This window comes from Coenobita brevimanus, chromosome 106 (assembly GCF_032717465.1).
Source record: "Coenobita brevimanus isolate Jiangsu-jjx chromosome 106, ASM3271746v2, whole genome shotgun sequence".
Taxonomy (NCBI): domain Eukaryota; kingdom Metazoa; phylum Arthropoda; class Malacostraca; order Decapoda; family Coenobitidae; genus Coenobita; species Coenobita brevimanus.
This window is the reverse complement of record NC_137059.1, coordinates 5,909,595-5,931,385: the sequence shown is the minus strand read 5'-3', so window position 1 is coordinate 5,931,385 and position 21,791 is coordinate 5,909,595. Positions and strand designations below refer to the sequence as shown.

Below are 21,791 nucleotides of genomic sequence, written 5' to 3'. Positions count from 1 at the left end.
TGCGACAGAGCTGTAGAGAGGGAAATCCCCTCTCAGGACCCACCCAAACGGACTTCATATTTGAGTCTGACCATAAGAAGACAAATGCCCCAATGATTACCACACACTTCTTCTTCCCCTTTTCCTGTGTACAAGGGAATAATTATACCTGACTTCCAATCCTCTGCGACTCTACCTTCCTCCCAGGCCAATCTGCACATCTTCCACATCCATTCTACTACTATCTCTCCCCCATGCTTCAGCATTTCACCACACACTCCATCAATTCCTGGGGCTTTCCCCAATTTAACTTTTTTCATTGCTTCCACAACTTCTATCCTACTGATTTCTTCCTGTCTTCTCACCTCCCTCCTTCTCCCAGCCATTCCCCAGCCACTTATACTTGCATTCCTTCCATCCTCTATGTTCAACAATTCCTTTAAGTGTTCTCTCCATCTGCTCACTTTTTCTCCCTTCTCCACTAGTAATCTACCATTTTTATCTTACACTCCCCTGCTAACTTCACTGCCACCCTGTCTTACTCTCTTCACCTCTTTCCAGAACATATTCTTACAGTCCCTTCACTTTACACTCAAATTTCTTTCAAATTCCTCATCCACTCTCTTCTTACTCTCTCTTACTAATCTTTTCACCTCTCTCTTCCTTTCTACATATAACTCTCTCTTCTGCCACGTTCGCGTGAGCTATACAAAAAAAATAAACAATTGTGGGGAGGGAATGAAGGTCACTGGCATATTTACACGACTTTACGCTACGATTCCAAGCAGCCAGGAGGTCACTCAATCTCATATGTTTTCGCCCATTTGGTAAATGCACCGTAACTTTATCAATTCTTCCGTGACTCATAGCGAATAATAGCATGGGTTTAGGAAGCTTAGTAACTCATTGTTAGGTGCGCCAGTCGATTATCTTCTCATATTTAAGAAAAATAAATTGATTTCCAGAAGAAAGGAAGAAAATTACTCTACGTACTAAGAGAGGGATTAATTTTCTTCCATTTTCTTAAAGATGTGAAGATAATCGTCTGGCACACATAGCAATGTGTTATTAGCTTCCTAAACCCATGCTATGATTCGTTATGACTCACGGGAGAATTGATCAAGTTACGGTGCATTTACCAAATGGGAAAAAACATATGAGATCAAGCAACTGCCTGACTGCTTGGAATCATAGCATAGAGTCGTGTAAACATACCAGTGACCTTCGTTCCCTTCCCTTAATTGTTCACAGTTTTTCACAGCTCACACTAACTCGACATCACTGACATCTGTACTGTAAAGGGTTGTTCAATGCCGGAGGTTATTAAGGGTTAATGGAATACATTACTGTTTGCATCAATACTCTCCCTTTCACATGTAAACAAAAAAACGAACAAAAGAATGAGCGCTAAATGTACGTTTAACTTCATCAGAAAGACCTTACCAATTCATATTCCTCCACTTTATTTTATGTAATTTTCTGACTATTTTATTTTGTTTGGAAAAAGTGCTGTATACAGTACTCACTCCAAATACATTTGTAAGACAGTAATATAAGTAGTGATGACAGTGTTCACCAATACAAATGATGTACTGAGCTGGTAGGTAATATTCCATATCAATTCCGAGAGGGGGGTGTGAGTTGGGAGCAGGGCAGTGAAATGGCGGGGGACAGGACGACGTGGAGGCAATTTGTTTGTGGCCACCCCAAATGGGATTGAGGCATCTGGCAATAGATAGATAGACAGAATTCAGCCATCGTGTTATCTGACTTGTAGGCCTACTGTATCATTACACTTGTATATGTTCACTAATTTATATATTTCAGATTCAGGTATGGTACTGTACTGATTACAGTACTATACAGTATACAGTATATACTCTCTCCAAGCACAGTTGTAATACCATAAGTGGTGATGACAGTGTTTACTAATATATCTAACGTACTAAATGGGAAGGTTTTTTGATTATTCGGCAAATTCAATTTCTTGGCATCAGCCCGGTCCCACAGATGCCGAATAATTTGACTTTTACTGTATACTAATACATCCACTTCTTACTTTGTGCTCTGTACCCTCTAAGCACATACTACTCTACTTCTCATCACCACTTCCGTTCCACCACTTTCACAAATCTATCACTCTTACCAATCCATGCATCTGACATATACTCCTCAACAGCCCCATCTCCAAGGTTCTCATTCTTGACTTATCATCCATGTTCTACACCTGTTTCAAACCCACATGCACACTCTTTAACCTAGACATGCAGAACATACTCACACCCCACACACCACAAATACATATAGCTTCCTATGCAGATGACATAACACTTGCATGTACACACCAAAATGCAAATATAACCACACATATCCCCCAACCTTACCTCAACACATTACACGAATGGTTCACCACAAGACTCACAATAGCTCCAGCCAAATCTACAGTGACTCTTCTCACAAACCAGATGGCAGAACATAGTCGCATTCCACACCTCACCATAATCAACCCTCCCCTACCAAAGCCACACACACCCAAAATCCTTGGTGTAACATACAATACATCAATGTCATTCATAAAACATACCACAAAAATTAAAAATAAATTAACATCAAGACTCAATGCCCTAAGGTCACTTGTCCATACAACATTTGGACACAACAATGAAACCACCAACACAGTACACAAACAATATATATGTTCAGTGATGAATTATGCAAGCCCTGCTTGGGCTTCTAACCTCACTAAAACACACTACAACACTCGACAGACCATACAGAACAGGGCCCAAAAATAATCACAGGCTGCACAGTTACTACACCCACAGACCTCCTACATCAAGAAACCAAAGTCCTCAAAGACAAGGATCATTTAGCCATGAAAGACACACAAATTCTTGCTGCAGCCTTCACAAACCCTCATCATTCACTACACTACATGGCAGCACATCCACACACAACCAAGGAACATCAAAACAACACCCAGTACATTATATCGTACACAAATACTATCATCTCTTCCCCTTCGTCCACCTCAAACCAGCTTCCAGAAGCATATCCATGCTCAAATCACTCACTGCTCCATTCAGTCACTCAAAGACAACACACAGCTGCATGCACAGCCTCCTAATATCCATCCTTCTGAATCCTACCTCCCTCTTGAGGACAGGGTCCACCTGGTCAGGCTGAGATGTGGGCATCATCCAGCCCTCCTGAGTTATCAAAAGAGGCTGGATGACTCCGTCGTTGATGCCTGTCCAATATGCAACACAGCACCCCATGCTATTAAACACATTATGGAAGACTGCACTGCACACAATCACCTGTGCCAACAACACAACATACACTCCTTGAGAGCTCTGTGGGGAAGCCCGGTGTTGGCCAGACTGCCTTGGGAACAACTACTACTACTACTACTACCCACAAGCTGATGTGAGCTCTAACACACTTTAATGCAGTTCTTCTATTCCACACTCTGGCCTCTACTCCTTAGTTCACATTAAAGTCTTCATAGCAATGGCCAGAATGAAAACAACAACTGAATATCTGGTGGGTTAGTTAGTACTGTGCATGGATGAGCTGAGTCTGGACTTGTGTAGATAACACTGAACAATAATTAAAAAGTTTTGGAAATGAAAACAGCTGTTTATAGAGTTAGAAGTCTGTTTAGTTGGCGAAGCAGTCATTATCTTGTCCAAACAAGTGTACTTGTTAGTATACAGTAGGAACTGCTGGAACTGACCGGCTGCTTGTTGTGTTTTGGAATGTTGTGAAATTACACTAGGTCATCAAAACAATATTGTTAGAAAACAAGGGTGGTTGGCTGAACACTGGGGAACAGGTGAATGGAATGAATCCTGTAAGAGACCACTGCATATTACTCTGAATCTGGAACTTTGGTTCTGATAGAGTACAGTACTTAGGCCTGTCTATCTAAAAGAAAGCTGGCCAGCCATTTCTTCTTGCCTTCCATGTCAGTATTTAAAATTCTATATGTATGCCTTGGTCCTGTACTGAATGTTCTGTTTATGTCTACTGCTGCTAGTGTGTTTCTTGGTAGGGGCTATATCTTGATGTGCCTGTCTAAGATGACTTGAGTAAATTTGGAAAGGTGTGTGATGGCTGAGTGCTTAGGTTGGTATGAACACCCAAAGAAGTGATGACCCGATTCTCAGTACCTTTTACTCACAAAGTGACATCTGGCAACTGCCACAGCCTAGTTATACAGTATGTTGTTTATTGCACACCGAAAAGAACAGTAATTAGTTAAACAACACCAAAAATCAATATACAAGTGGTGTTAATGTGTATATCTCGCATTACGTGAAAGGAAACCACAACATACTGAAGTTGAGGTTGTAGCCGTACTAAAGAATACGAAACGCACAGCCTATCGCTCAACGGTTTCAGGGTTAAAATGCGGAGAAACTCTCATAATCCTTTTTTTACATCCCAAATCAACAATACTGGGGGAGAAATGTTGTATAAAATGAAATCCATAGTTAATGTCCAAATTACAAGTGATATCAAATCATGAAAATAAACATCTAAAATTATATTCTTATCCACATTTAAATCTCTATGCAAGATGAAATTCAGGTGGGAAAAGAAGGCCCTAAGCACAAAACCGTGAGCACTGTGAGCAATCAGTGGAGTAATAAAAGGCAACAAAGAAGGTTATCTACTGAATTTAGTAAAAATGTGAAATTATTGGAGAACTATACCCCTTTACCTTAACCTGGCCCAGACTTTCATCCTCCTGCAGCTTATCTCATGTAGTCCAATGGAGGCACAATAATAGTACGGCCCTACAGTATTTCCAGCACACTTCTTTCAGACTAGTATCCCAACTTAGTATTTGCATATTTTTACAACTCAGCATTCAAGATGAAGATATGACAGTTTTAGACCAAGTAAACAGGGTAGCCATTTCTGCTGAAGAAGAAATGTCAACACGTAAAAGACTGTATAACGCAGTCTCATGAAAGAAGATAGAAAGGGTGGTGGTCAGAGGCAAGAGTGACAATGAAGAGAACTAAAAACAATGTTGGTGGGAAAAAGGGGGGGAGGGGGGAGCGTGACAATGAAGGACGTTGAGCTACTCCTCCTCTCACTGCGTGATCACAACTGACGTATCAGCTGCTGGGCCTAGTGGCGGCAGACTGCCTGGGTATGACTGGAAACATGCCAGATATTGCTTACTATTTAATTAGTTATTAATCTAAAATGCGAAGATGAACCTTACGTTATATTTGCACTAGATCAAATGTCTTTTATTTTATCAACAACATAAATTAAGCTTAAAGGGCAGGCAAGTTATGGAAAACATTAAAGAAAGGTTATCAGAATCAGGGAGTTTTGTCCAAAACTTAAAAAAAGTAAGTCATCACTTATTTGGGCAATCGTACCTAGGCAGGGCTTCAGAAAGGGGCACGCGGGAGGTGATGCTTTTTAGGTTAGACATTCCGTGATTTTGGATGATATACAAAACAGCAATATTGGTCTCTATGGCAGTAAACCACTGGGTATTTTAACAGGCTAGCCAGCATGTTTTAATCCATCTGTCTACCATCCAATCTTTCTTTCTGTAAGGAGCACAGGGACCTGGGGATAGGCTACTCAATCCCAACATCTAAGGTGCGGGTGGCGTGCCTTACTCATCCCTGAGTGGCACTATGTGAGCAACAGGGTGTAAACCTTTATAAGCCCTATCTTGCTGGAGTGCCTTAACTAGTTTGTTGGAGTAACCTTATAACTAAATGATGCCAAGCATCATTTAGTTATAAGGTTACCGCTCAACAAAGGGAATGGTTTCCTGGTTTACGTGAAACTATTTGGCCTGTCGCTCAGTGCAGAGTCACCCAAAAGCAGCACTACACTGAGTTTGAGGATGCAGCAAAAAATTATAAATGTTATACTGTAGTTAGTATCCTAACACAACTGCATAACTAAGTTCAAAAATTGCTGTAAATACACTCCTCCTGAATACAGCAGGATAGTACCTGTACATAGCCAAGTTCAAAGGGATGGTAGTACACAAGAGAGAAATTTGTTTAACTGTCAAAAATTTGTTACAATGCTTACTCTGAACTTATAGCATGTGAAAAATGAAATTATTTCAAAAGTAAGTAAATTGGGAAGCTGGATCCAAAATTATTGTAACCATGTAAATTCTGAGCAGATCTTCTTATATCTGAGAAACATTACCACATTAGCTGAGATTCAGTTGCAGGTTTTAATCAATTAATGGGGTGATGTGAAAAGTAAAAACACGAGTAATGGAGAGAAGGATGGCATTGGTAATGAATGGTGATGGGTGGAATATCTCAAATTTGTTGTATGTTCATGATGCAGTGCTACTTGCAAATACCACACAAGAACTTGGTAGGCTAGCGCAGAATTTTGCTGGTGTCTGTAAGCGTCGTGCCTTAAGGGTAAATGTAGAAAAGAGTAAAGTGATGGTAATCAAGTAAGAAGATGACTCCCAGTGTGATGTTACAGTGAATGAAGAGAAACTGGTAAATGGTGAGAGTTCAAATACCTGGGTACAGTGATAAAAAAAGAGAGGAAAATGGTGCTATGAAGGCCTTGATAAGAAAGAGGCTTGAGTGTTGCAAATGCGTGAGACTTACATGAAGGAGTGTTAGTGCCAACTTTAACATATGGATGTGAAACTATGGTGTGGCATGAAAATGAAAAGTCAAGAGTGAAAGTAGTGAAGATGGGACTGTTGAGGAATGTATGTGGAGTGCAGAGAGTGGATAGGATACGAAGTAGTGTGATTCGTGAAAGATGTGGAGTGAGGAAGTCTGTGGACATCAGAATCGAAGAGAGTGTACTGGGATGGTATGGTCATATGGAAAGAAGGGATAACAAAAGAGTGGTGAAAAAGGTATATCTGAGTGAATTTGAAGGGGGGAGGTGGAGGGCAGGCCAACGAGAAGGTGGAGGGATATGGTGGATGAGTGTGTGAGGAAGAGAGGCATGGAAGTCAGTGAGGTGGGGGGACTGATGAGATCGAGCTGGTTGGATGAACGCTGTGAGATGATGTGCACGATCAGGGAACTGGTACCCCTTTTTAAAGTGGCAGCATTCGGACTGACTCAATCGGATACGTTTACGTGAAGCTACAGAATGTGATGAAAGTTTTCTGGCAAATCAGATACAGCCAGGATGTAGTGACTGCTCTGTAAGCATTTGAGGAAGAGTTTAGGATGAGTTTCTTGGGCTGGTATTATGTCTTGTGTGAAACATGCAATTAGCCTTCTTGTAATTTGTAAGTTTTTCAGTTTTGGCTGGGTTTATTTCATTTGCGTGATGTGATGATTGGGAGGTGACTGGATGGGAGGTCATGGTTTGAATGGGCAGTATAAAGATACAAAAACGAAGGTCAGGGATGGAGGCAGCCTCATCTGGTTTATGTGGAAATCAAGGTGAGATGTGATGGTAGTTCAGTATGTTTAAGAATGGAGCTCCTTGACTGTCCTGTGCCTGTGCATTTGGTCATGAAAGTTCTACATCACTGGAATCACAACAGTGAAAAGGTTATACAACACCATAAAACTGCAGAATACATTCTCCCAAACAAGGAATAGATAAGCTCCGAGAAAGGGGCGGGACTACAGTAATTCCCATGAAGTCCTACACACTGAACACATGGATGAACTAACAGAATGAGCCTAACAGGCCTGGTATGGAAAAAATGTGAACAAAAGGCAATTAGAATGCCTAAAATGGGCCAAACAATTTCAACACACAACGAGAGAGAGAGAGAGAGAGAGAGAGAGAGAGCAACTTCTCTTATATGACATGCTCAAAATAAACACTCACAAACATTCAGCAAAAATGCATCCAAAAGGACCAATCAGTAGAGGCCAAAGGCAGGACAGACCTCATGCTGTGACAAAAGAGCAAACACAGAGAAAACAAGAGACAAAAAAGCAGACTGTCTGCAAGGAGACTTCATGGGAAAGGTGCTTGGTTATGATGAAAAACAAGACACTGAGCATGCTGCTATCAATCGGGTATGCAAAAGTGTGAAAAAATGGTCAGACCATGGGAACTGAGTACCTGTCTATTTCTACAACATCAATGTGCTTTTTTATTCTGCTGGGGCAATGGGGAGGAGGGAAATTTAAAACAGGCCTGGTAATGAGTATTCATCTACTGGGTAGTAAACATTAAGAAGCAAATAATCTGACAGTATTAAAATCTGGCCGATGCAATCTACATAACAGAATGGAGTTTAAGGTTAAGGAGATAACAGTTCAGAGAAGAAGAGTAACTGGAGAGATTGGTTGCACTTTGAGGGTAGGCTTGGTGCAGTTAAAAGAATCCTGCACGAGTTGCATCACTGCCAACAATCTCATATGGAAGTGAAACCTGAGCAGTGAGTGACAGAACTTTCTAGGTTACAGATGGTAGAACTAATGAGCAGAATACACAGTGTAATAGAGAAATTTATGAGCATTCTGCAACAGAAGAAAGTACAATATGAGTGAGAAGTGGAAATAAAGAATGAATGCAAATGAAATATCTGTTCATCTAGATGGTACAAACATCTTTTAAAGTAGGTGGATAGATAAAGTGCTGATGAAAGTCTTTGAAAGCGAGACTAAAGGTAATGACGCAGGAGGCAGGCCATATGTGGTACTGATGAGAAAGGAATGGTGTATTGGAAGAGGAAGAGAGACTGGGAAAGGGAGGGAGGTATATGCAGACAAAGTGGCCTGGAGGCAGTTTTGTCACGACCATCCCCTTCCAGGAGGGTTCCAGTGAGGAACCAACACATCATCAAATGTGACGATGATGATGTTGATTAGTACAAACAGATGAGCAGACAACAAGGGCTTGGTGTCCCCCTTTTTAAAATCAGTAGTTGATGCAATTACTTTCTGACAGAAGTATATGAAGTGCATCTGTTTATTATTTAAAAAAAAATATATACAGTATATATGAATTTACTTTTAAGGTGAACAATTTTGAAGGCTTGAACAAGGTGTACATTATACATGTAGCCCATTTCACTGGGAATCCTGCTGACAATTCTCCTACAAGTATGTTTTCTCCTTAACTGTTTCTGGACCCAACCTCATCCCATCTTTTTGGTGGGAATATGATGATGACGATATACCGTGTATGTACAGTATGTACGTATGTGTGTGTGTGTGTGTGTGTGTGTATATATATACATATATATATATATATATATATATATATACACTGTATATATTTCTGTAGAAGAAAATGACATACTGGAAGAAATTAATGCAGAAAGATTCTGAAGCAAAACAAGAATAAGAGCTCAAGCCAAACAGGAGAGAGAGAGAGAGAGAAAAAAAAAAATCTACATGTTAACTGCATTACTACTGTACAGATTCTAAAAGTGAAAAACAAACTGTACATGACATGTACATTATATACAGTATAAATATTATACAGAACCGGTTTACTCCCTCCACTTAAGATCAAACTTAACTTAAAACTTCTTAAATCATTACTGAAGCATATGTCCACTAGAGCACCGTAATTACCAATTTAGTAGATCCTTGAATTAACCATTTGAGTCGAAAGGTAAAAGATGAATAATAAGAATACTGCAATACAGTAATAATAATAATAATAATAATAATTAGAGAAAAAATTATCAGTGATGGGGTAAATGAATTTAGAGCCAAAACAATGTCGATTATCCAAAGAGTGCCTAACAGAGATTCCCAGACTTAACACAAAGCCTGCATCTTAACAACAAAACAGTAATCATTAAGTTTAGGAAAATACTGTTTTCAAATTAAATAAAAGTGAGAAAATGTAAGCAAATACTGGCAGTCTTTAATAAACAAATCCTGCACAGAACAGTAACACTATAATCATCATGTTTGGAGATATATTTTACCATATTATACACAAGTACTCAATGTCTAGAAAACAATGGCAAAATTATTTAAAACAAAAAAGGTCTTCATGAAATCTGGTACAGGCCGGCAAGCACACACAATATTACACACGTGTACTGAGCCTACAGTGAGCATTTTCTGCTATGTATTAAGAGCTTCTTGGAACCGTATTACACAAGGAAGCCCCAGTTTCTTGTTATTTACTATTTACTACCCATTTTGATCTAATCCTGACCACCTAAAACCAAATCAATAAAGGTTAAAGATTAATTTCACATTAAAATAGGTGAAAGTGCAACGAGCACATTATATATAAACAGCATTACTAGCTGTTACCCTGGAACAAAACCTGCAAATAAGTGATAACAGAACAACAATAATTTAACAAGACTCTTTTATTAAACCTAGCAATTTCACAGGAATCCAAAAGTAAGTATATACTTTTTTCTTCTTCTTCTTTTCTTTTTAATGCAAGGAAGAAGGAACTGAAAGCCAGAAGCCCGTAACATTGTTCCCTCCAGGAAACAACAACAAAAATAAGAGAGCGCCAAACTCACGATCTGTTCATTTCGAGATGCTTGGACATACTGCGTTTGAAAGACTGAAGGTCATATGCAGTAGGAAGTACAGACAGAGGAAGACAGTTCCAGTGCAATAATTTCTTCAGGGATACTGATACATGATCAGGTATTTGTCAAATCAAGGATCTATGAATACTTAATATCAAGTCTTTCCCAACTTTCTTAATTAACACACTCTATAATATAGTATGCAATACCTCTGAAATTGTCACAAAATATACTTTTAAAAGTAGTGTTGTCATAAACTACAGTGCTCTATCTCTTTCAAAGTACCATACAAGTAAATAAAGATGTAAATCAGACATGTAAGTGCATTATCTCACATTTGCAATAAAACATAACCAACTGCTATCCATATCAACATTTCACTTCACCATACTGTCATAGCAATGTTGCATTAAAAAATGTTTATTTATGAAGAGGTTTAATAGTGAAGTAAGACATTTCCACAAACTGCTGTTGAACTTTGCCAAAGCTTTCAAGCCAATATGAGACTATGCACAAATTTCAAGTATAGTACCCAGAAAACATACTGTACTTTTACAAGAATGCTACATGTTGCCACAGAGCTGAGAAAGACAAAGTCAAGAACCAACCACATACCAGCAGAAGTGGACGCCACAAACAGGTTGAGCAGTGAGGTGGTGCGACGGGAGGTTTTGTTGTTGCCTGAGGTACACCTTAAGTTTCCAGTAGTAGCTGAAGTATGTCCAGGTGAAGCATTTGATTTTGTATCAGAGGAGCAGCTGGTATCCTGTGTGAATGTGCTGATGATTTTTGAAGTAATGGTGGGACTAGCAGGGGTTCTATTGCTTCCTTTTCCCCCACCCCCACCCTGATCCCCTGACCCCGGTGAGGAGACAGAGGAGGATCGAGAAGTAACCCTGGACATGGAAAATATTGAGGCTTTCTCTCGCAACAATTTTTTACCAGTTTCCTTTCTACTAGGTCTCGTAATAGGCACAGTACCTCCAGTAAGAACGCTGCCTGCTGAACTGCCACCACCGCCACCACTGCTGCCACCACCACCACCACCACCATCCTCTGCTGATGACTTGGACTGATCTGCTGGCTCCGGGGACTGTTGACCCGATACTGCAGATCCAACTGACACTGATTCTTCAAACACCATTGCATCTGATGAAAACACAACACAAATGACACTGTCAGATACGTGAAGTACGGAATGGGTTCAACCTGGGAGGCCACAATAAAACCAACTCCAAGCCTTTGTCACCACCATTTACTGCACCCTCCCACCTTTTCAATCTGGCCTCCCTAAAATACAAATACATCCCATCTTCCTCTTCAATCTTGCTCTTCCACTCTTGAATGATGGTCTGTTTCTGAAAAGGACTTAATTACTGTAGATTTGGCACCTGGGGGTTATACTGTATATGCAGTTTTACACAGTGCACATAGCAATGGATGCCCTTTTTGGCATTTGGATGCAGGTGTGTTTCTGTCCCCTTGGTCAATAACATGCTCTTAAACCACTAGCGCACCCTTGTATAAATACGTATGGTACATACACACATACCAAATAGGAGGTAAGCGGCAAAGCTTAAAATCCGCAAGAAACTGCTCTCAAAGTCTGGCAATATTTTGTTAGTGGTCACCAAAACAGAAATATGGTAGTAGTAGTAGTGGCTCTTCCCTAAACAGTCTGGCTGAAAAGCCCTGAGTCCCTATGGATGGCCATGGCCGAGACCTGGCTTTCTCACAGAGCTCTGAAAGAGGGTATGTAGTGTTGCTGGTGCAGGCAACTGTGTGCAATGCAGTCTTCCATAACATGATTAACAGTACAGTATGGGGTGCTGTGTTGCATCCTGGACAGACATCAGTGACGGAGTCATCCAGTCTCTTCTGACAACTCATGAGGGCTGGATGATGCCCACATCACAGCCTGGCCAGGTGGACCCTGTCCTCACGAGGGAGGTAGGATTCAGAAGGGTGGATATCAGGAGGCCATGCATGCAGCTGTGTGTTTGTCTTTGAGTGACTGGATGGAGTGGTGAGTGATCTGAGCATGGATATGCTTCTGGAAGCTGGTTTGAGGTGGGCAAGGGGGGAAGAAATGGCAGTACAGTATTTGTGTATGATATCGTGTGCTGGGTGTTGTTTTAAAGTTCCTTGGTGTGTGTGGATGTGCTGCCATGTGGTGTAGTGGATGGTGTAGGTTGGTGGAGGCTGTGGCAAGAATTTGTGTGCCTCTCATGTCTAGATGATCCTTGACTTTGAGGATTTTGGTTTCTTGGTGTATGTGGTCTGTAGTTGCAGGAGCTGTGAAGCCTGTGATTATTTTTATGGCCTTGTTCTGTGTTGTCTATAAGGTGTTGTAATGTGTTTTAGTGAGGTCAGAATCCCAAGCAGGGCTTGCATAATTCATCACTGAACGTATATATTGTTTGTATGCTGTGGTGGTGGTTTCATTGTTGTGTCCGAATGTTGTATCGGCAAGTAACCTTAGGGCACTGAGTCTTGGTGTTAATTTATTTTCAGTGTTTGTGATGTGTCGTTTAAATGACACTGATGTATTGTGTTACACCAAGGATTTTCTGTGTGTGTATTTACCTAATTGTAATATACAGGAAATGACCTACGCTCGTGGGGTCCCGTCTCTGTTTCTCAGTAAGTCAAATTTACCTTTAAACTCGTTTAAGTTTTTAGCCTGGACGATCTCTTTGTCCAGGCTATTCCACAGGTCTATACATCTATAAGGAAAACTGTATTTCTTGATATCCTTCAAGCAGCTTGGCTTCTTCAGCTTCATATCATGTCCTCTTGTTGCTCTTTTATCCCATAAAAACAGATCTTCTTTGTCAATTTTATCTACTCCCACCATGGTCCTGAACACTGCAATCATGTCGCCTCTCTTTCTCCTTTCTTCTAAGGAAGCCAAATCCAGCTTTTCCAGCCTCTCTCTGTATGACAGATCTGCCAGACTGGGGATCATTTTGGTTGCTGTTCTTTGTATTCTCTCAATCTTGTTTATATCTTTCTTTTTGTGTGGTGACCACATTACTGCTGCATATTCTAACCTGGGGCAAGTCATGGCCACTATCAATTTTTTCATCATCAACTCATCCACATAATGAAAAGCTACTCTTATGTTAGTCAGGAGTTCATACGTCTCTCTAACTGTCTTGTTAATGTGTTTTTCAGGTGACAAACTGTCCTGGACCAGCACTCTCAAATCTTTCTCTTCTCTCGCTTTTGTGATTGGTTCATTACCCATCAAATAATTCGATGATGGCCTCTTGGAACTTTTACCCATTTCCAATATTTTACATTTCTTTGCACTGAATTTCGTTTCCCACATCCGGCTCCAATCGTGTATCCTATCCAGATCCTCCTGCAGCATTTTACAATCCTCCTCAACCTCTACCTTCCTCAAGATCTTTGCATCATCAGCAAACAGACTTGCATAACAGTTCACTCCATCTACCATATCATTTACGTAAATTACTGGCGCCAACACGGAGCCCTGTGGGGCTACATTTGTTACTTTCCTCCATTCAGACATCCTATCCTTTATTACTGTCCTCATTTGTCTGTCTCTCAAAAGTCTCTCATCCATTCCAGGAGGTTCCCCTTCAATCCTCCTATATGCTCTAGTTTCCGCATTAGTCTCTTATGGGGTACCTTGTTGAAGGCCTTCTCCATATCTAAATACACGTAATCCACCCAACCATCTCTCTCCTGTAGCACGTCAATCGCTCTTGAGTAAAAATTCAACAAGTTGGAAACACATGACCATCCACTTATAAATCTAAACTGATTATTATCCAAAATATTCATCTCTTCCAGATATTTTATCCATCTAATTTTCAGAACTCTCTCACATAATTTTGTGACCATGCTGGTTAGGGACACTGGTCTATAATTCAGGGGTTCTTTCCTGTTTCCTCCTTTATAAATTGGTACCACATTTGCCCTCTTTCATTCTTGAGGTACTTTCCCCTCTTCCAGAGAACACCATTAAAACTGTGAATCTTAACTGCCAGTTGTTCTCTGCATTCCTTCAGTACTTAATTAGAGATTCCATCAGGAATGTGTGTATTTATTTACCTATTTGTAGTATACAGGAATTGAGCAATGCTCGTGTTGTCCTGTCTCCATATCCACATTTATCAAGTCTACCTTTACACACATGAATGTTTTTCTCATGCACCACCTCTTTGTCTAAGTCATTCCAAATATTTAAGTATTTACCTAATATACCTAATTGTGATATACACGGAATGTACTATGCTCGTGGGTTTCCGTCGCTGTTTCTCAATAAGTCGAATTTAGCTTTAAACTCGTTTAAGTTTTTAGACTGGACGATTTCTTTGTCCAGGCTATTCCATTAGTCTATACTTCTGTAAGGAAAGCTATATTTCTTGATATCCTTCAAGCAGCTTGACTTTTTCAATTTCATTCCATGTCCTCTTGTTGCTCTTTTATCCCATACGAACAGATCTTCTTTGTCAATTTTATCTACTCCCACCATGGTCCTGAACACCGCAATCATGTCTCCCCTCTTTCTCCTTTCCTCTAACGAAGGCAAATCCAGTTTTTCCAGTCTCTCTCTGTATGACAGGTCTGTCAGACTGGGGACCATCTTGGTTGCTGTTCTTTGTATTCTCTCAATCTTGTTTATATCTTTCTTTTTGTGTGGGGACCACACTACCGCTGCATATTCTAACCTGGGGCGGATCATGGCCACTATCAATTTTTCCATCATTTCCTCATCCATATAATGAAATGCTACTCTTATGTTAGTCAAGAGTTTATAAGTCTCTCCAACTATCTTGTTAATGTGCTTTTCTGGTGACAAACTATCTTGGACCAGCACTCCCAAATCTTTCTCTTCTCTCCTTTTTGTGATTAATTCATTACCCAAAAAATAATTCAGTGATGGTCTCCTGGTACTTTTACCCATTTCCAATATTTTACATTTCTTTACATTAAATTTCATTTCCCACGTCCGGCTCCAATTGTGTATCCTATCCAAATCCTCCTGCAGTATTTTACAATCCTCCTCAACCTCTATCTTCCTCAAGATCTTTACATCATCAGCAAACAGACTTGCATAACTGTTCACTCCATCTACCATATCATTTATGTAAATCAGGAACAGTGTGTGTGTGTGTGTGTGTGTGTGTGTGTGTGTGTGTGTGTGTGTGTGTGTGTGTGTGTGTGTGTGTGTGTGTGTGTGTGTGTGTGTGTGTGTGTGTGTGGTATGGGATGGTTGTTTATGGTGAGGTGTGGAATGTGACAATGTTCTGCTGTTCAGTTTGTAAGAAGGGTCACTGTAGATTTGGCTGGAGCTACCGTGAGTTTGTTTGTGGTGAACCATTCGTGCATTGTGTTGAGGTAAGGCTGAAGGATGTGTGCAGCTGTGTTGTCAACCATACGTCCAGTGGGTTTATGTTTTAATCCAATCCATGAAATCCGTGAAACAGAGGAGGGATGAAAATGGTATTATGCAGTCCACGGAGAAAATGTTTTGGCCTAAGGAGGCACTTACTTCCCTTATGTCACAAGACCCATCATTATAATAAATACAGTTTTTCAGTATATACCAAACATACATACTCCTGACACATGCCACACAGGAGTGTACTGCACAGGTCTAACTACCATACAACATTACACTCCTATGTTTTCATTTTTAAAGGCTCCAACATGCTTGCATGTGTCGGCCTTGGTCACCTAATGGCGGCTCTCCACGCTGCACGATCCATTGCAGCCTCCCTGTTCAGTCCCTTAACCCTAAGGTCACACTTAATGACCTCGTCCCATGTCTTTCTCAGTCTACCCCTCATAACCCACCCCCAATATTAACACTACTCACATTCCTCACCCAATTATCATCCCCCATCCTCTCCACATGTCCAAACCACCTCAATCTACCTCTCCTCATCACAACACCAATACACTCCAGTCCCATCCTACCTCTCAACTCTTCCATCGTAAACCCAGCCCCTCCAGGCCTTGGACGCAGGGACTCACTGCACATCCACCTAATCATTGTCATTTCTGTACGTCTGAGCCGGCGAATATTTTCCTCCTTCACTGCCCAGGTCTCACCACCATACAGCATTACACTCTTAACACATGCTGCATACAAAGACCCCTTAGCACGTAGGGAGAGTCCTCTCAACGTCAGGAGAGGCAAGAGCTCCCTGAACTTCTTCCAACCACTTCTCACCCTAGCCACAGAGCTAGCTCCAGCCCCACCTCCAGCACACAACATGTCTCCCAAATAACAAAACTCTTCCACACACTCAAGAGATTCACCAGCAAGTTCAATCCTTTCACGTCTGACAATCTCCACCTGCTCACCCCGGCACGCCATACACGTAAAATCAGCATTATCTCGCAGTCTACCTCTGATACCACTACATCTCTTATGCACCCATTTATCACACACACCGCACAAGGTGGAATTACTTCTCACGCCCTTGTGGCAAACTGCACATGGCCACTCTCTCTCGTCTTTGACAGTACCGCCACCAACCCTAGATATCATCACTTTTGTTTTATCTGCATTTACCCTTTTGTCCCATACCATCTCTCCACCTCCTAAACTTTTCCTCCGCCTCCCTTTCGTTCTCTGCAATCAACACCAAATCATCAGCATACAACAACTCCCATGGGAGTCCGTTTCTAAAGTCACGTGAAAGGGCTTCAAGTACCATGATAAACAACATGGGACTCAAGACTGACCCCTGATGCACACCAACATTCACAGAAAACTCATCACTCAAATCTCCATTCACTCTTACCTGGGTGTGAGCACCCACATACATGGCCATAACCACCCTAACCAGTCACTCCTCCAAGCCAAGCTTTCTCATTGCCCACTTCACCACCTCTCTAGGGACTCTGTCAAAGGCCTTTTCCAAATCAACAAAAACAAAACAAAGATCCCTTCTCCTACCAATATATTTTTTCTGAAGCTGTCGAACAATGAATATGGCATCGGTGGTCCCCCTACCTGGCATAAACCCAAACTGCATCTCATCAATATTCACTCTTTCTCTAATCATACCTTCTAAAACTCTCTCCATTACCTTCATTATCTGATCTAATAGCTTTATACCTCTATAATTTCCTCTTTCCAGGGCATCACCCTTCCCTTTATACACATTTACAATTACACTCTTCAGCCAATCATCTGGGGCAACACACTCATAAATAATCCTATTTATCAGGTCAGTGACTAAACTCACCCCTATATCGCCTGAGGCCTTCAACATTTCGGCAGTCAACCCAGACACACCTGTTGCCTTCCCCACCCTCATCCTGCCTATTGTCTCACTCACAGTAGCAGTATCAATCAAAGGCCAAGGGCCAGACACTGGATCTGCTGGCTCCAAACCTTCCCTGTCCCAGTCAAACTCCTCATTCAACAACCGGTTATAATGCTCTCTCCATGCATCTTTAATATCCTCACTGTTCACCACTACCCTTCCTTCATCATTCTTCACACACTGCTCACCTATAATATCCCAATTATCCCTCTTCACCTGACCTGCCACCCTAAATATCATATTTTTCCTTTCCCCATGATTTAGGTTATCAAGTAATAGTCTCTGTGACTCAGACTTTGCCCTGTATACCTCTCTTCTAGCCCTACGCTTGGCAGCCAAATATTCCTCTTTGCTACCACCCTTCTTCCATTCCCGGAAAAGCCTTCTTTTCTCCTTAACTGCAGCTTCTACACCCTCTTCCCACCACCAAGTTACTTTATGTCTTGGTGGTCCTCTTGTCCAACCGCATGTTACATCAGTAACTCTCAAGAAATTGTTCTTGAGGGCTCTGTACTGTTCATTAACGCCTCTGTCTACAGTTCCCTGTTCAGCCACCACTCTCCTCAACTCGCTATAGAAGGCATCCCTTACTGCTTGGTTTTTCAGCTTCCATATTTTCCTCCTAGGTACATAAGTCCTCTTTTTCATCACTTGTTCTTTAAGCACCATATCACATATCAACAGTTTGTGCTGCTGCACACACTCCTCACTTCCTATAACTTTAACATCCCTCGCTAACCTCCTATCGGCCCTCCTAACCAGAAAATAATCTATCTGACTGCTATTTACCCCAGACTCATACGTAATTAACCTACTGTCTCTTTTCCTAAAATATGTGTTGCACACAATCATGTCCGTTGCCTCCCCAAACTCGAGTATCCTTTCCCCTTCTGCATTCCTTAGACCATACGCACATCCCCCATGCACTCCTTCATAACCTTGTGCTGCTTCACCTACATGACCATTTAAGTCCCCTCCCAAAATCACCATCTCATCATCCCGCATACCACCCACTACACATATTAAATCATCCCAAAATCTATCTTTCTCTGATTCATCCAATCCTGCCTGTGGAGCATATGCCGATATAATCGCAGCTATCTTTCTTCCCAACAGAATTTTCACTACCAATATCCTATCACTTACTCTCAAAACATTCATAACATATTCCAGCCATTTCTCCGCAACCATCACACCAACACCTCCATATCCGTCTGTACCCCCCTGCCAAAACAACTTATAACAACAGTCCTTCCCAACAATCTTTCTGGCTGATCCACCCCTGTACCGGACTTCCTGCAAACACGCCACATCCACCCACCTCCTACTGAATGCCTCAACGACTTCCCCCGCTCTTCCCCTCAAACTTCCCACATTCCATGAACCCACCCTCATCCCCATGGGTGATTTACTGTCCTCAGGCTTGCTTTGAAACTTATTTTGTTTTGTCATCTTCAGTATTAATAAAGGGGGACAGACACAGCACAGGTCCCACTCACTGCACAGTCCCAGGTCCAGGCAATGGATCTGGGACCCCTAGCCCACCAGCTTACCAGTGGCTGTGGTAGTGGCCTCGGGGCACCCTGCCAGGACAGCTGCAGGGATACCCTCCAAGCGTGTCTTGGCACTGCAACTATCCCACCATTATACACCCACTGATTGGGAAGCCTCCTGGGGCGCTACTCCCAGGTTCGGGCCCCTCTCTATTGGGCAGAAGCGGCAGCCTGGGAACTGCAATGCCCTGTACCCTCTAGTACAGGCCCGAGCCCCATCTTGCCCTGAACCCACGATCTATGCCGGCGGAACCCCGGCCACGCCTCCCCCCAGAAGTCTGCCACTAGGTAGCGGGGGCAAAGTTTTCTGGCCACATGCCCTTGCTGGCGCCAACCCCTGTAACGCAGTGGGATACGTTGTGTGAAATGTAAAGTGCATGTGGTGTAGTGTATAGATAGTTAGAGGAAATGTTTGGGAGAGTATGCTGGTCTACTCTCCATGTTACTGTCACACTGAAAAGGTCAGCAAAGGGGGATGGTTAGATAGCTAGTGAAACAGGAGCTCCAGCTCTCCCCATCACCAGCATTCCCATTCCCCTCATGAGTACTACCCTGTTTGGCCCGTGCTACGGCCTCCTCCTTCCTATGTGGCATGTGTTAGGAGTGTAATGCTACTTGGTAGTGAGACCTGAGCTGTATGGAAGAGGATATATATTTCCAGGCTCAAACATACAGAAATGTCAACGATTAGGTGGAATTGCAGCGTGTCCTTCAATGCGAGGCCTGGAGGGGCTAGGTTTTCGATGGAAGGGTAAAGAGGAAGGATGGGACTGGAGTTCACTGGAGTCATGATGAGGAAAGGTACACTGAGATGGTTTGGGCATGAGAAGATGATCGGGGATGACAGTTGGGTGCAGAAAGTGAGAAGTGTTAACGTTTGGGGTAGGGTTGTGAGAGGCAGACCAAAAAAAAGACCTACGATGAGGTCATAGTAAGACCTCAGGGATAAGGGACTGAACAGGCAGGCTTCCAGAGACTGAGCAGCATGGAGAACTGCCATTAGGTGACAAAAGCCGATGCATGAAAGCATACTGGAGCCTTTACAGATGAAACAAAATGAATATTCTATACAGTATAAAGCTATAACTATTCACAAGCAAAGCACAATGTACTGAATTTCACAAGCTTCAAGATATATATATATACAGTATATATAAATATATATATATATATATATATATATATATATGGATAGAGAGACAGATAGATAGATAGACAGATAGACTGCTAGATAGATAGATAGACAGATATAGATATATACAGATATATAAAGATATATATGTGATCTTACTTGGCTTCTCAAGACCAGTGTACTTGTTGAGAGCAAACTGGTCAAGAAGGCTGTCGATGGTGAACTGTGAGTACTGTGTGAGCAGGTCCTGGTGCATCTTACCCATGGCCTCATGTGTCCGCTCCAAAACACTGATGTAGGTTTGCACAAACTGAAGCATGTTTGCCAGGTGACTTTCTTCAACTGACTGGAATTTCTGTAACATATTTACCATCATATCACCGATATGTATGGGGGCACTAACATTAGGGATGCACAATTTATATATCCCATTGCATCCCGGGGGTGCTGGGCGAGGAATGGCAATGAGTGGGTACTAAGCGTACCGCCCTCCTCCTATCGGCTCATAGTCGCAAAGCTCATAGGTCCCTATCTGGGGGTTCCCTACTTTATAAAGAGTTGAAAAATCCCAGTTCTGTCCAATATTCCGGACACCAGGCTCCAATGGGATATATTTCGTAATATATATATATATATGCAGTCCTCATTATGAGTAAGGAATATGTTCTATAAATAAAAAATAACTTTTATAAGCAATTTATCTTTCATCTGGTGAGGCCTTATTAAGAAAAAAAACTATTGTCAAAATGAGTGAATTAAAATATGAACTTACTGGTAGTGGTGGTCTAAATATATAGTAAAAAACTGCTGAATTATTAGTAGCCAATGTGAAGGATGGACACACACACACACACACACAAAAGAATGGAAGAGGGCAAATGTGGTACCAATATACAAGGGAGGAAACAGGGAAGAACCCCTGAATTATAGACCAGTGTCTCTAACCAGCATGGTCGCAAAATTGTGTGAGAGAATCCTGGAAGACAGATGGATAAAATATCTGGAAGAGATGAATATTTTGGCTGAATGTCAGTTTGGATTCAGAAGTGGAAGGTCATGTGTTTCTAACTTGTTGAGCTTTTACTCAAGAGCGATTGATGTGGTACAGGAGAGAGATGGTTGGGTGGATTGTGTGTACTTAGACTTAGAGAAGGCCTTTGACAAGGTACCTCATAAGAGACTAATGTGGAAACTAGAATATATAGGAGGACTAAAGGGGAAACTTCTGGAATGGATGAGAGACTTTTTGAGAGACAGACAAATGAGGACAGTAATAAAGGAAAAGATGTCTGGATGGAGGGAAGTAACAAGTGGAGTCCCTCAAGGCTCAGTGTTGGCGCCAGTAATGT

The 21,791-nt window shown here is 41.7% G+C and overlaps 1 protein-coding gene across 1 annotated transcript in view; it reads right to left on the bottom strand.

The window, feature by feature from the left end:
• The window catches only part of LOC145416442 (F-BAR domain only protein 2), a 264,247-nt gene that overhangs the window by 199,232 nt on the left and 43,224 nt on the right, over positions 1–21,791 (bottom strand). The window contains exons 6-7 of the mRNA XM_080285396.1: positions 20,602–20,797; positions 11,057–11,590 (exon numbers count right to left, since the gene is read on the bottom strand). Of these exons, the coding sequence (XP_080141522.1) occupies positions 11,057–11,590; positions 20,602–20,797 (730 nt within the window). The remainder of the gene's footprint in view (positions 1–11,056; positions 11,591–20,601; positions 20,798–21,791) is intronic.